General features: G+C 33.4%; 1 protein-coding gene across 7 annotated transcripts in view; it reads right to left on the reverse strand.

The window, feature by feature from the left end:
- LOC115221983 (zinc finger CCCH domain-containing protein 13) overlaps positions 1-14,371 on the reverse strand; it is an 86,288-nt gene that overhangs the window by 34,206 nt on the left and 37,711 nt on the right. For all 7 annotated transcript variants that reach the window (XM_036511462.1, XM_036511465.1, XM_036511464.1 and 4 more), the window contains exon 4: positions 1,064-1,236. In XM_036511462.1, the coding sequence (XP_036367355.1) occupies positions 1,064-1,236 (173 nt within the window). The remainder of the gene's footprint in view (positions 1-1,063; positions 1,237-14,371) is intronic.

A 14,371-nucleotide genomic window follows, 5' to 3' on the forward strand; every position in this document is an offset into this window, starting at 1 on the left:
GTGTGCCGGTGGCACGTAAAAAGCACCATCCAATCGTGGCCATTGCCAGCCTCGCTTGGCCTCCATGCCGGTGGCACGTAAAAAGCACCATCCGACCGTGGTCGTTTGCCAGCCCCGTCTGGCACGTAAAAAGCACCCACTACACTCACTGAGTTGTTGGCGTTAGGAAGGGCATCCAGCTGTAGAAACATTGCCAGATCAGACTGGGCCTGGTGCAGCCTTCTGGCTTCCCAGACCCCCAGTTGAACCGTCCAACCCATGCTAGCATGGAAAGCGGACGCTAAATGATGATGATGATGATGATGTAATGGTGAAGACTATCACTGAATGACAAACTGGCTGTTCTTATACCAAAAGTTTTTTAGACAAGGAATGCCCTGTTTCATGCACAATAAAAATAACCTCAACTGCAAAACACTTTCAGTTAAGGTTATCCTTTATCATGGACTCAATGAATTAATATAGTAACGTGTTCTGCTAAAAGAAAATAGAATTCAAGATTCTATTCTTATTTCTGATTCATAACACCCATCTAACACCCATGGATATGTTTACAAAGTCAGGAAACAGCACAGCTCCTATGACTTTAGGAAACATTTTTTCACGCTGAGAGTTGATGAAGCATGGAACAAACTGCTGGCATCAGTTGTTAGTTGTCGGAGCACTGAATCCTTCAAAACTTCCATGCTTTCTGAGATTCGCCAACACTACACCTGATTTTCTCCCCTCCATACACATACAAGCATGTATCTGACTCATACATTGTTTGCTTTCCAGACATTTGTACATTACTGCATATATTTTATACGCACTTTCTGACAAGTTGTGGTGTACCTGAGCACTGTATACAATAATTTCATTATTATTATAATGTATAATAGTATTTATATAAAGCTGGTGATGACAATCTACTGCAAATTCATTGTAATAAAATTTAAAGGATGATGGTGATAATCATTGATAATCACCTATTGAGATCATTAATAATTGAAAATTTGTTGTTTTTTTTTTATTAAGAGATTGTTGAGAAAACAAAGAGAAATGGCTGAGAATAACTTCGTACCCGAACTGAATGTTCCCCAGAAAGCATATGCCTGTGAATCTTCTTTTCAATAGTCAAGTTTTCTCGTTGTTCTTCAGGAGGAGCGGGGAGGTTACTTAAAGCACGCTGAAGCTCCTGTCGCTTCCTCACCAGGGTGAGTTCTTCCTTAAAGTCAAGATTTTTCAAGCTATCATCTGAAATAATGTTAAAAAAAAATTATATAATGTTCGTCTGAAATATTAAAAAATAAAAAGAAAAGAATGTGAAGAATAACACATGCACTGAAAAAAAAAAATCCCCCTTGAAAATTGTTTAACTTCAGAGAGCATGAATTCAAAGAATTAAATTTTTAAAAAATAATTCTTTAGTTTACAACTAAAGGGAGTTAATTAACAGCTGGACGAATAGAAGGGAGATAATTGCAATTTGAAACTCACTCAAAGATAGTGAAAGTGACTGTATATATACACACATTCACAAACACAATATATTTACCCCTTTCAATATATTTAAATTAGTTATTCATTTCATTTTGTACAGGAATGTTTATTTTATGAAATTCAATGAGTTATAAAAACAGATTCAAAGAAATGGATTATAATATATTAGTTTTCAATTCAAGATTATGCATAAAAACAGGAAAAGAAATAATACCACAAATTTTATTTAGCCGAGCAAAGAGGTTACTGAAATAGTAAGATATTATGTTTTGACATAGCAACTTGTGGAATTGAGAAAGAAAATACCCTAAAATAATTTCACTATGTCAACAGTTAATTTCTAAGTGTGAAGATTTCCCGTGCCATGCCAACAAAGGAACCTCTATGTAGTGCCTCGACCTGCTAGAAATAGAAACATCTCCCTTGCAATACTTCCTACTGGCTTACAAAAGAAAAGAAAAGAAAAGAAAAAGATAATGTTATCATAGATATACCTAAAGAAAAATGGAATAACCACAATCTCTTCATGACATGACACAGCCACAGTTTTCTGACAAATCACACCTAACCAGGTCTCTGCCTGTGTTCTTAAAATTATTTTAGACCATTTTATTTTGGGTGCACTTTTGCAAGTATAAAGGTGAGCTATTGCAAAGGTGAGTCCATAGAATGGCTTTAATATTTGGTTGTACTGATTTTATTTCGCTTGCATCAATAATATTTTGGGAAAGACATACCCCAACTCCCACTCTCTCCACTGATGCATTCTGCTAATCATAAAAAGTCAAAAGGAAAATAACAGGTGTGTCTGTAAAAACATGGACATATGAATAAATATAAGCAATGTATAGTTTTCTGCGAATGTCATGGTATCCAACATTACATCAAAAAAAAGTTAGACTTTTCTAGGATTTCCAGAAACTACATTTGATATTGGGACTCTACTGATAATTGGTTCCTTCAGGTATGAAACATCAGTACCTCATAGAAATAACAAAACACAGGTCTAAAAAGGTTGGATGATTTTTTAAACAAGATAGAGGGGGGAAAAATAACCCTTCATTGCTAAATATGTATAGAGTCAATGTAAGTTGATTAGCATCCTTATCTGAAACATTAAACTTCGAATGCTGTTGTTTGTAGCACCAGACATTACGGCTTGATCAAAGCTACAAAGAAACAGCTTAATTTTTAAGAAATAAATAAATAAATAAATAAAAAGCTTTTAAGTCCATGTGTTTTTCGGTTTTACAATCTAATCATAAGCTATAGACATAATGCCATAAAATAAAAGACTGAATACATGAACATTATTATTATTTTTTTTTTTTTTTTTGAAGATGCTAAGAAGTTTGCAAAGGAAATTTAGTTGTAACATGAAGCAGATCCAGTGAACACATTGAAGCTCCTTTCCTAGCTTACACATAGAAAATTTATAGTGGGGGAAAACTGAGAATATTATATAAAAAATTATCATATTTTTATTGAAATACACTGCCATTTCTTCAATTAATTTTGAAAATAAGGAATTTTGGAAAATAACTCTATCATTGTTAAGGTGGTTTGGAACAAATTAAAATTAACATTTTGAAAGATGGTTTTCATTTAGATCACTATAAAAACAGGAAATTTGTATAAGAACAGATATGGTATGAGGCAGATTGGTATGAAAAGGGTTAAAATAGAAAATATTATGTGCCATAACAGTACATAAGCTTTTTTGAATAATGTTTAAACTAAAAAGCAAACTAATTAGAAATATAGCTGAAGTGTACTATTTGTATATAGTGAATATATTCCTGGGGGTTACATTATCAGATTCCTTGTAGAGAGACTGATTTCAATATTTGGCCAGAGCAAGCCCCAACAAAAATGTGTGTGATAGGCAATCACAAAAAGTTAGCAAATTACAGTTTGTATAAACTGTAATATTGTAGAAACACTGTCTTGATTATTTTACTGATTAACTATGGAGTTACAGAATTAATGAGTGAGCCTCTACACAGTAGCTTGACTTGCTACAAATAGCAGCCAAATTTCCCTTAAATCACAATTTTTTTAATATCAAACCCAACCTGAAACTGCCTCTAGTTCTATGGTACGAACTACCTGCCTTAAAGTGCTCTAAATTAAAACCTTTCATCAAAATTACGTTAGTTTATGTTCAGAACAGCAGCTCAATAACAAATATAATTATTCTCAAAATTAAATGAAACAATATCAGTGTATTTAAACAGAAATATCATAAAATGGGTAAAAAAATTTTTTTTTTTTTAAAGGGGGTAAGACACATTAGATGAGATTGTCCCAGATACAATATGGCTGAAAACAAATAAGAAAAAAAGAAAAGAAACAAAAAAGGCAAGATGGACATGACTAGGTGACTTTTTAAACATTTCAGTCCAATCAGTGCTGAACTAAGGACCAACTAACCAACATGGATGAGTTAGTTATGTAGAGATGAGAATTAGACTGTCTACTTTATTTGTATTCTTAGTGATTAGTTTGTCTTTTTTCTTTTTTTCTTTTTCAGAATGTACTATAAATCTTCCACTTTTTTTAAACATGAATCCTTGCATCTGGAATTTATATCCAATGTTCAATACTATCAGGAGTAAAGTGTCTTTACACAACTTGAACAGCTATGTACGAATAGTTGAAGTACAGTGATATATATTTTTTTTTAAATATAAAAATTTGGGGCCACTAAGATACCTCATCACCACTATATATCTCTTTGAAGCACCTACTGATCATTCTCACCCTCGCTTCTAAATGTGAGTAGCTATGCAGCTCCCCTATACAGCAAGGACCTACCATGTCTACCACTTCTCTCCTAGAATAAAACTAAGTTCATAGTCTTACAAGCAGCATAGCAACCTCATTAGTGTCAGTAGCATGAAAAAAACACCCAGTACACTCTGTAAAGTGGTTACTGTTGGGAAGGGTTTAGAAACCAAGTTGAAGCAGTGTGGTCTTTAGACTCATCAAATCTTGCCAAACTGTCCAATCCATGCCAGGATGGAACATGGATGTTAAATAATGATGAGGGTAAAAACTACTTTCAATACTAAAGCTTCAAAATATATATATTTATTCCCTTTATACATAAAACAATTGGATGACACACTTGACCTCAATCAAACATGAAAAGCAAAAACTACTAATTTTTAGTAATGTCAAGTACAATAGGGTGGCTCCATCTGAAGCTGACCTGATGAACAATGTCTGTAGACAAGAACCATAACCCTACAGACAGAAACTGACAAGAAATATTTCCTAAATGTAATTTTCAAAAATATAAATACTGGATAAAATGAAAATTAAAATCAAAACTTCAATTCTATAATGAGAATCTATTATAAGTGGCATGTTGGAAGAGTTCTTAGAACATTGGGTAGTGTAGACTCCAGTTCTCTGCACTTTGAGTTCAAATCCAACAGAGGTCAACTTTGCTTTTCAACTTCTTGGGAGTTAATAAATAAAGTACAAACAAGTAGGGTCAATTCTTCTCTTTTTCCCTCTGTAACAAATTAGGTGTATTCGAACCTAGAGAAGGATAGATCGCAAGACATGCTCTACATCATGATGGCATATCTACAATTCTATGCTCTACAACATGAGAATCTATTCTTGTAAAAAATAAAAAAGAAGATAGCAGCAAATTTCCATGAGATAATTTACTGCAAGCAAGACCAGAAATCTGTAACTGTAGCAGAAAATTAAATATATAATGTAATATAATCTTTTATGTTGTTGCTTAGCCCAAGGTCAGCCCTGAATGAGAAAAACAGATCATCAGTAGCATTTCAGCATGAACAGTCCCTTTTTATTTTTTAAAGATTACTTAGAATGGCATTATCCAATATGTCTTTTTCTTTTCCAACTGAGGGAGATTTACCTGTTTTTCTTTTTTTTTTCTATCAGATAAAGCAACCTTCATAGTGGAGCCTACATTATAGAAAGGTTTTAGCAGGGGAGCATAAATTGGAAACAGGACAGCTTTACGATAATAACAAAGAGATTACATGAGTGATTCCTTATATCAAAGAGATGAAGATCACAAAATGTTTTAAATGTCAATGTTCTAGATAAAGATAATGTGGAATATTAAAACCAGCCCAGGATGTCGTCTCAGAAATGATAAGGAGTGGGGGGGAGAGTTGAAGGTGCAAGAGGTTAGAGGGTAAAAATTGTTAACACAAGCAATTACTCAATAGGAAATATATATAAGAGAAGTGGGGGGGACCAATCACCAGCTGACCTAATAAAAAAAATTACCATAATTAGGAAAGTTATAGGATATACTAGAATAAGTGACGAGGAGCTCAAAGCACAAAAGGAAATTGTAGCAATGGAAATAGTTGTTTCCAACACTAGGTCCAGTCATTATTGTAATATGATAGCTTGTGTGCCCCAATGGCTGTGTAAGCTCCTGGTAGGGCCACTCATTCTAGACAGGTGTAACAACAGGGGCCAGAATAATATGGACCATCTCCTCTCAGAAGTAAAAATTGGCTTGTGTAGGGACCAACACCTCTACCGAGAAAGAAAGCAAAAGTTAGAGAAGTATTGATGACAGTTCAAAACCAACAAGATCTAGAAGAGGAAGGCCTTCCCTCGGGGAAACACGCCTGAAACACAAGTGAGGTCAGAGCCCACAAGGGAGGCAGAAGAGACAGAAAAAGCAAGGGTCCAACAGGAAAGAAGCAGAATAGATACTTCAGAGTTGAGAAGAGTGGAAAAAAGTTCACTGATGGTTCATGCATAATAGGGAGCAAAGGACTTAAGTAGGTAGTAAGTAGCAGTTTAAGTAATTATATTATGTGGATCGGTGTTACATTTAATGAATGGCATATTAGCACCATCATGAAAGAATTTGCATTAGGTTGACTGAGATATGAAGTCTGAGCTCATCTAATCAATCCAATTGTCATTCACTAGTAGATGGTTTTGTCACTACTGAACACCAGTTAGAATCTTTGATCTTATATAATAAATACATTGGACAGAACAACAGAAAAATTATATATTATATTCTGAACATCTTATTCTTACATATCATTAACTATTATATGACAGCATGTGTGCAGTGGTTGGAAGTTGGACTGAGACATGACATATTTCGCTTGCTTTCAAGCTTTCAGTCAGCTACTTTATTATGTTTACTTGATCAAACCAGACTAGAATGGCTCTGCAATGTCACCAACAATCAAAACCATTAGAGTTAAAATCACATGCAATAATGGGATTGAGATAACTATAGTAAAGTTAGTGCTGAAGAATACTAAAACAGATCATTTCAAACTCTATCACAACGAAAGTATACATCTGGAAAGACAACTGCAAATCCATTTTCTTGATAGAGAAATCAACAAGCCATCTTCGTATGATCAACAAGCCGTCTTCGTATGGTCAACAAGCCATCTTAGTATAATCAACAAGCCACCTTCATATAATCAACAAGCTATCTTAATTTATGACTAATAGTAATCATATTTCATATGATTACATTAGTCATGTATGAAGGAAGTTATAATTATTCATTTTGATACCAACAAGCCTCAGATAGGTCCTGATTTTATGATTCTAACTTTCTCTTAAAATTATCTAAATTAAAACCTTCCACCAAAATTTTGTGTTAAATTATGTTCCAAACACCAGCTTAATACTAACAAAGTTATTTTATTAAATTCTTCATTATTTTCAAAAGTAACAGAAACAACAAAAGTGTCAAGGTCAGGTCTAGTAAAAGTTTTCAAGTTCAAATAACTTTTCATCAAAGCTTTCATACCAGCAACTTGTTTTATGAACAAAGTTGAGTTCTGAATAAAACCACCTTCCCTACTTCTGTTGTGGTCACAACCTGAATCTATAGACAAACAGATATAGAGAGTGGGGAGAATACATGTCCAAACTGACAAAATGTACTTAATATGATTAATTATTGCATGTTGAGTACACAGTATGGTTCACAACCGGGCAAAAGCTGAGTATATCTGGAACAACAGATATGTGGTTGCACATAGTTGCTTGGTCAACTATGTGTAATGGGTTTGTCAATCACAGCTGACCTGAGGTCACATAGAAGTTATGAAAGAATTCCATACAAATTGAGATGTGGCCCTCTCACCAATCAAGGAGGGCAGTAACACAAAATAAGAACTTGTTACAGATAGTGACAACCCATGCTAGCATTGAAAAGCATAAAATGATAACGCAGACTGAGTGTTCACAGATGACTTGATTCTTATTCTAGTAATTCCAGAAGTTTGAAATTATATGAAAAACCAAAACTAAGTAATTGATTTGTAACAATAAGAAGCCTTGTGTTTGATAGAATGAACAGGAACATAACAAAGTATAGGATTCAATAAAAAGTGTATCACAGACTAAACAAAATGTACCATTCTTTTAATTCACGACACATAACAGATACATTCTATTTCTTAGGTTACCTAATAGCAATAACAGAAGCTAATGTTTAAGATAAATAAAGAAGTGAAATTTAGAGGACTATAGGCTTAAATGGGAACATATGAATTATCTTTCTACCCAAGCTCAACTAAATGATACATAAGCTAATGAATAAGCCTCTACATGGTTGCTAAACCGCCTAGAAATAGGAACTGAATCTCTCTCAAACCACACCCAACTGTTTTTAAAAAGCTCTAAAACCACTGTGCTTGAAAAGAGAAAAGATGATCTCTTTGATCATGGGTATTTTTGCTCAGAGCCTTCAGCTAAGGAGCAAAATCATCATCAATTATATGACACGTGTCAGATACTGAACGGTTGTTAATCATAGAATTGTTAGGACAAAATATTATTTGGAGAAAAAGAGTTCAGTATGAGACATTGTATGGTAAGAGGTCATGAGTGAGTAAAGAAAAAGATTGGGTGTTAAGGGATGACAACAGCAGTATGAATGAGAGAGTAAAAAAGAGAGAAATGAGATGACTTCACTGATATGAACATGTAATGCTAACAGGTGATATGTTATATGACAAAAATATAGCAACATGGTAAAAGAGATAACATGGTATAAGACTAAGTTAAGGAAGATATATAAGGAGAAACTTTAGCATTCAGATGAAATGACATGAGCTTAAGCTACAGACAAGATAATCTTTATTTGTAAAGACATTGAATAGATAATCTTTACTAGATTAATCAAATGTGTGCATTTGTGTGACAAGCTCCCTCTGAAGAAGAATATAAAGAAGTTTATGGCTGATACTTAAATTTGTAACCTGTATCAATCAGTACCTTTCAATATAATTCCCTAGTCTACCATTTTATCCCTAAAGATTGGTATTTTGCAGCTAGATAACCTAAAGCAAGTAGAATTGTCCTATCCAGTAAAGGACTAGTTATCTAATATTTATGATCCTTAACCATTTTGATTACACACACACACACACACACACATATCAGAATATAAAATTTAAAACTAAAAGTAGCTAATGTGACAAGTTTCAACAAAAGTATTTAAAATTTTAAAATAGACGAGGAGGTATTTACACATTTCATCATGAGATTTCGCTTTGGAACTAGCAGAAGTGAACAATTTCATTTTTCTTTTTTGTTCTTTTTCAAAGACACAATAATGGTAAATAATGCCAAATGGTCTACAATTTAACATGAATAATTTTACTGAAAATGCTGCTTAAGCAATACAGATTTAACCCTTTAGCATTCAGATTATTCTGTAAAATGGTAAAGCTTGTGTATTCACGCCATGTAAAATTAATCTTGCATCATTTCATGGCTTTGAGATTTCAATGATGTGATTGTTTATTTTTAAAATGACACAATAAGATAGCTATGAATGACCATATATGACTAGTTTGAACATAAAATAGGTAGAATATTTTGGCTGGATATGGCCGGTTTAAACACTAAAGGGTTAAAGGTAATAAATAATTAAACATAACTACTTCCTAATTTAGAAACTGACTGAGGGAGACAGATATAGATCTCCCTAGAAGCTTCTTGGTACACATGCACACACACACTCAGAAGCACTCACACCACTCAAATGCCTAATATTTTATTAAATATTGATAATTACATTTAAAGAGTGACACTTCAAATGGATTTAAATTAATAATAGTGAAAATAAAGATGGAAAAAAAATAATAATTACAAAACAAAAACAAACAAAAATAACAGAAAATGATAATTGTTTTCTGAACTGTACTCTGCTTACAGCTCTCACACATCTCATGCGCACATACACACACACACACGCACATATGCACAAATAACAGTTTGCAAAGGTAAAAATCAATAACGATTCTGGCTGTGGCAGGAGAAGATGAAGACTGAAACCTGCAAAGAATTCAGATATATTCACCAAAACAGTAAAGTATGCTTCAATGTAAATATGAAGAGTCTTCAATCTATTCAAACTCATCCAGAATTTCTGTTTGTATTACTTAACGGAATTTTTTTTTTTTTTTTTTTGGCATTTTAGTTTTTTTCCCCACCCATAAAATCAAATGCATAATTGAGGACACTGTGTTGAACATGAGGTGTACAAGTAACACGATAATTTAAAATAAAGGGGAAAAGAAATAAAATAAAACAACTTTATTGGCAAAGATTTCAGCAATAAGGATCAATCAATCTCACCAAGAAAAAAAAAAAAAGAAAAATTGGGGAAAACAGAAACAAAAGAAAAAAAGCAACTTGTTTGTTTGAAAAAAAAAAAGGTAAAAAAAAAGAAAGAAAAGACATAATAAGCAAAACAGCAATCTCTTGATCCAATTTCCTGAAAAATCAAAATTCAATTGTTTGGTCTTGTTTCATTAAATTGCTTATCTTTGCAGACAGCATGTGAATATTACTGGTCTATAAATTGGAAAAATAGCTGAAGTGTAAAACTTACTGAAATTTTCATAATGTTTAAAAGCTTGAGAATTCTTTTACTCATTTTACTTTTCTAAAGATCATCCCTTCAATGACTATGTGTATATATATATATATATATATATATATATAAATTAAATATCTATTTGGACTATTAGTATGTCGATTAAAGCACATTCACCATTTGGGCAACCTTATGCCATCCACAGTTACGATATAATTTTCACAGGAAAATGTACCATTCTTTTGATTCACTACACGTAACAGATACATTCAATTTCTTAGGTTACCTAATAGCAATAACAGAATCTAATGTCTAAGATAAATAAAGGCGAAATCCGCAGTGTTTGTTGAGATTATAATTGATGAAGGAAACAGAAGATGGATTTAGTACGATTCTTTAAAGATTCGTACTAAATTCATCGTTCATTTCTTTCATCAATTATAAAATGAAATGCACAATTTCAATAAATTTTGAAAATAAACTAGACGTTAGTCAAATAAATAGCTTTTCCATTATCAAGTTGGTATAGGGAACATATATTAGTAAAAGATTCTTCCATAAAATTATAATGGAAGAATTTGGTTTATAAATGAACACTTTAAAATAAACATTCGTATCATAGAAGCAGAGGCAACTTCAGAATGAATTGCATTCAAAGGGTTATGACCCTGAACAGCACTGAAGACACTATTTTCGTTCCTTGCACTTCGATAGGGAGACACGTTAAATTTGCTTCAAACCTGCATCAGAAAGAACAAGGTTCTAACAGTTACTTTAAGGTTTACTCTCTTCAAAAATTCTTACCTACGGATTGGTGCAAGAGCATGGCTGCATGGTTAAGAAGTTTGCTTCTCAACCGTATGGTTCTAGGATCAATTCTACTGCACAGCACCTTGGATGTCTTCTACTATAGCCTCAGGTTCACCAAATGTTTGGAATGGATTAGTGGAATCTTGTATGCAGATGCTCACCATTTACATGTGTGTATATGTATGTTTTGATTCATGCAATACGACTAGTTAAAAATAACAATGTTGTGTCAAAGGTCAACTTAGTTACTCAATAAAAATAAGTACCAGATTGAAATAACTGCTGGGAGCAATGTGATCAATTAAAACCCTTGAAAGGGATGCCCCAGTATGGCCACAGTCCAATGAATGAAACCAATAAAAGATTAAAATAGTTGATATATGTCTGATAAATCAATATATCTTGAATGCTATATCCTTAAAGAATTTATATTTTCTAAATTCTATATCAAAGTCTTTAACTTTTGAGATATCAGAGACAAAAGGCAACAAGCCGGCAGATTCGCTAGCATCATCATCATCGTTTAACGTCCGTTTTCCATGCTAGCATGGGTTGGACAGTTCAAATGGGGTCTGGGAAGCCAGAAGGCTGTGCCAGGCCCAGTCTGATCTGGCAGTGTTTCTACGGCTGGATGCCCTTCCTAACGCCAACCACTCCGTGAGTGTACCAGGCAAAATGCTTAGTGGCATTTCGTTCGCCTATGTTCTGAATTCAAATTCCACCAAGGACGACTTTGCCTTTCATCCTTTTAAGGTCAATAAAATAGGCACCAGTTGAGTACTGGAGTCAATGTAATCGACTTACCCCCTCCTCTGAGCTTGCTAGCATTGTGCCAAACTTTCAAATCATTATTACTATCATTAGGAATGGCAATTGTTAGAGGATCAAAGTGACTGCCTTGTCGTACGCCTTCAGCTCTGGATTTTCTGAATTTAAATGCCACAGAGGTCAACCTTCTTTTTATCCCACCCCACAGGAACAATAAAAATACAGTACCAGTCATTGGAGTAACAACCTCCCATCAAAATCGTTGGCCTCATACCTTAATCAGAAACCATTATTGTTACCCTTTTGACCGGGCTGCCGTGGCTTTTATGGGTTTTTCCACGAGTAACCTTTCGAAGCACCTCCCCCTATTGGGAGTTTTAATCGTTACTTATATTTCGTTGTTATCCTGCTTTTGTACACGGACCTTTTTCAAATGGACAAAACCCTTTGTAACTTTCATCCTGTGCTTTGTCCCTTTATGTTTTAATTGATTTTTGTTAGCCCTTGTGGCCAATAAACGAATTAGTTATTATTATCATCATTAAATGCTTTCAAAGAAGACTGCCAATGGATCAAGTGGCTAGGGCGTTAGCCTACAAGCCAAAAGACTGATGGTCCATACCTGACCTGTACAATACACCACATACATCACTAAAACTCTTAACACTAAGTCAGAATACCGTGTGGAGAATCAGTTTGTTGCTACAAGTAGTGAACTGAAGATCTATATGAGCTAGAGTCATACTAGTGTAGAGGGGAAATTACTATCTATCTATACACATTCATGTATGTGCATGCAGATGCAAATGAGAATATAAGTATGTGTACACACTCAAATTCAATATTAACCTTTTAATACCAGTTGGCAAACCCTTTACAACCATACACATTGAAATAAAAGATTAATTATATAACTTAGAAATAACCAAATTATATGAATTGAAGCTAAAATAAAAAGCTTGATTACCTAAATACATCTTCATAAATGAACAGTTATATAGCTGAGTTCATTCAGGAACGATTTTTGCACCTTAACTATAATGAATATTATTTGCTGAAATTTTCATTTCTAATTAGTTTTGCAACAAGTAAAAAGGGAAAACGCCAGGTAAGTAAGAGCTCAGTCAACAGAATAATGAAATAAACACATTTTGTTGAAATTTGTAATAAATTTATGTATCTTTGTAAAGTTGTTCATAAACAAAAAAAAACCGATGGAGGGGACGGGATCTTGGAATGAATTTGTTATCCCCCAAGAAACAATGTTTGGTAACAAGGTTAGGAGCAACAGTTTCAGTTCCAGTGTATATGTTCCTGTAGATACAACTTGTTTCAACAAACTTGCTTTCTTATTGATATAAATATAGAGAGACTGTAATATGTTATGACAGAGCATGCTGTGCCCAATGAGGAAATAGAAAAATATAGACTCTTAAACAGGAAAATGTTCGGTTCGGGAAAGTTTGTGATAAAAGGATCATTGGGGAAAATCGTTGTTGAATTTATGGTTGTGATTTAGTTATGATTAAAAATGTTGTTGAATGAAATTTAATACTGGAATCAGTATAGAAATATGTCAAAGAGGAACAGGTGAACTGAAGAGGCTAAAGCAATATGTTGTGAAATTATGTTGTGTAAAAAAAATACACAAAACACAAGCCCAACAAAGTATTGAAGATTTTCATGAGCTGTTTGCTTTCTTTTTTTCTTCTTTTTGCATGTATGGGTGTTACAAGTGGATGTAAAAAACTGGGCTTCTATTTGAATTCATGCAGTGTGCGGCAGATCGAAATATTGGTTTCTGTTGATATTGCTCATTAGCAATAGCTATACAGATAATGAAGTCAAGAGAACTGAAAGGTGACAGAGTTTTGTTCTGTTTTGTGTATATATTTTTGTGCGTGTATGTGTGTAGGGAGCACTAACACAAAATAATGGTAATCAAAAAAAGTCAACAGCAAAAAAGAGAGAATTTGTATTCAGTCTTTGTGATTAAATTGAATCTTGAAGGATTTTTTTCTTGCTTTTTTTTCTGCTTTTTTTTTTTTTTTTTGCTTTGAATGGTTGAAAATAAAATAGAATGAAGAAAGTCACAAGCCAATGGATAACAGAAGATATGGAAATTATATGAATGAAAAAAATGTCACACCACAAGACAATGAAAATAAAAGGTCATCATTATCACATTGGCTCATGTTTCATAATTCATGTGGACAGGCTTTTCCCTACCCATGTTCAATCTTAGTTTCCACGTATTACAAACTTCTCTGCATCTGATATCTATTTCTCCTTCGCAAAGTGTTCATTGTCCTATCTCAGTTATTTAACAAACTCATCCTTAGAGGATTGAGTAAAAGTGCATCCAAGAAAAAGCTGTAAAGAGTTTATAGCAATCCCACACAGTAACTGGATGTAGTGGAACTCTTAATTATT

Source organism: Octopus sinensis, linkage group LG19 (assembly GCF_006345805.1).
Source record: "Octopus sinensis linkage group LG19, ASM634580v1, whole genome shotgun sequence".
Classification (NCBI taxonomy): domain Eukaryota; kingdom Metazoa; phylum Mollusca; class Cephalopoda; order Octopoda; family Octopodidae; genus Octopus; species Octopus sinensis.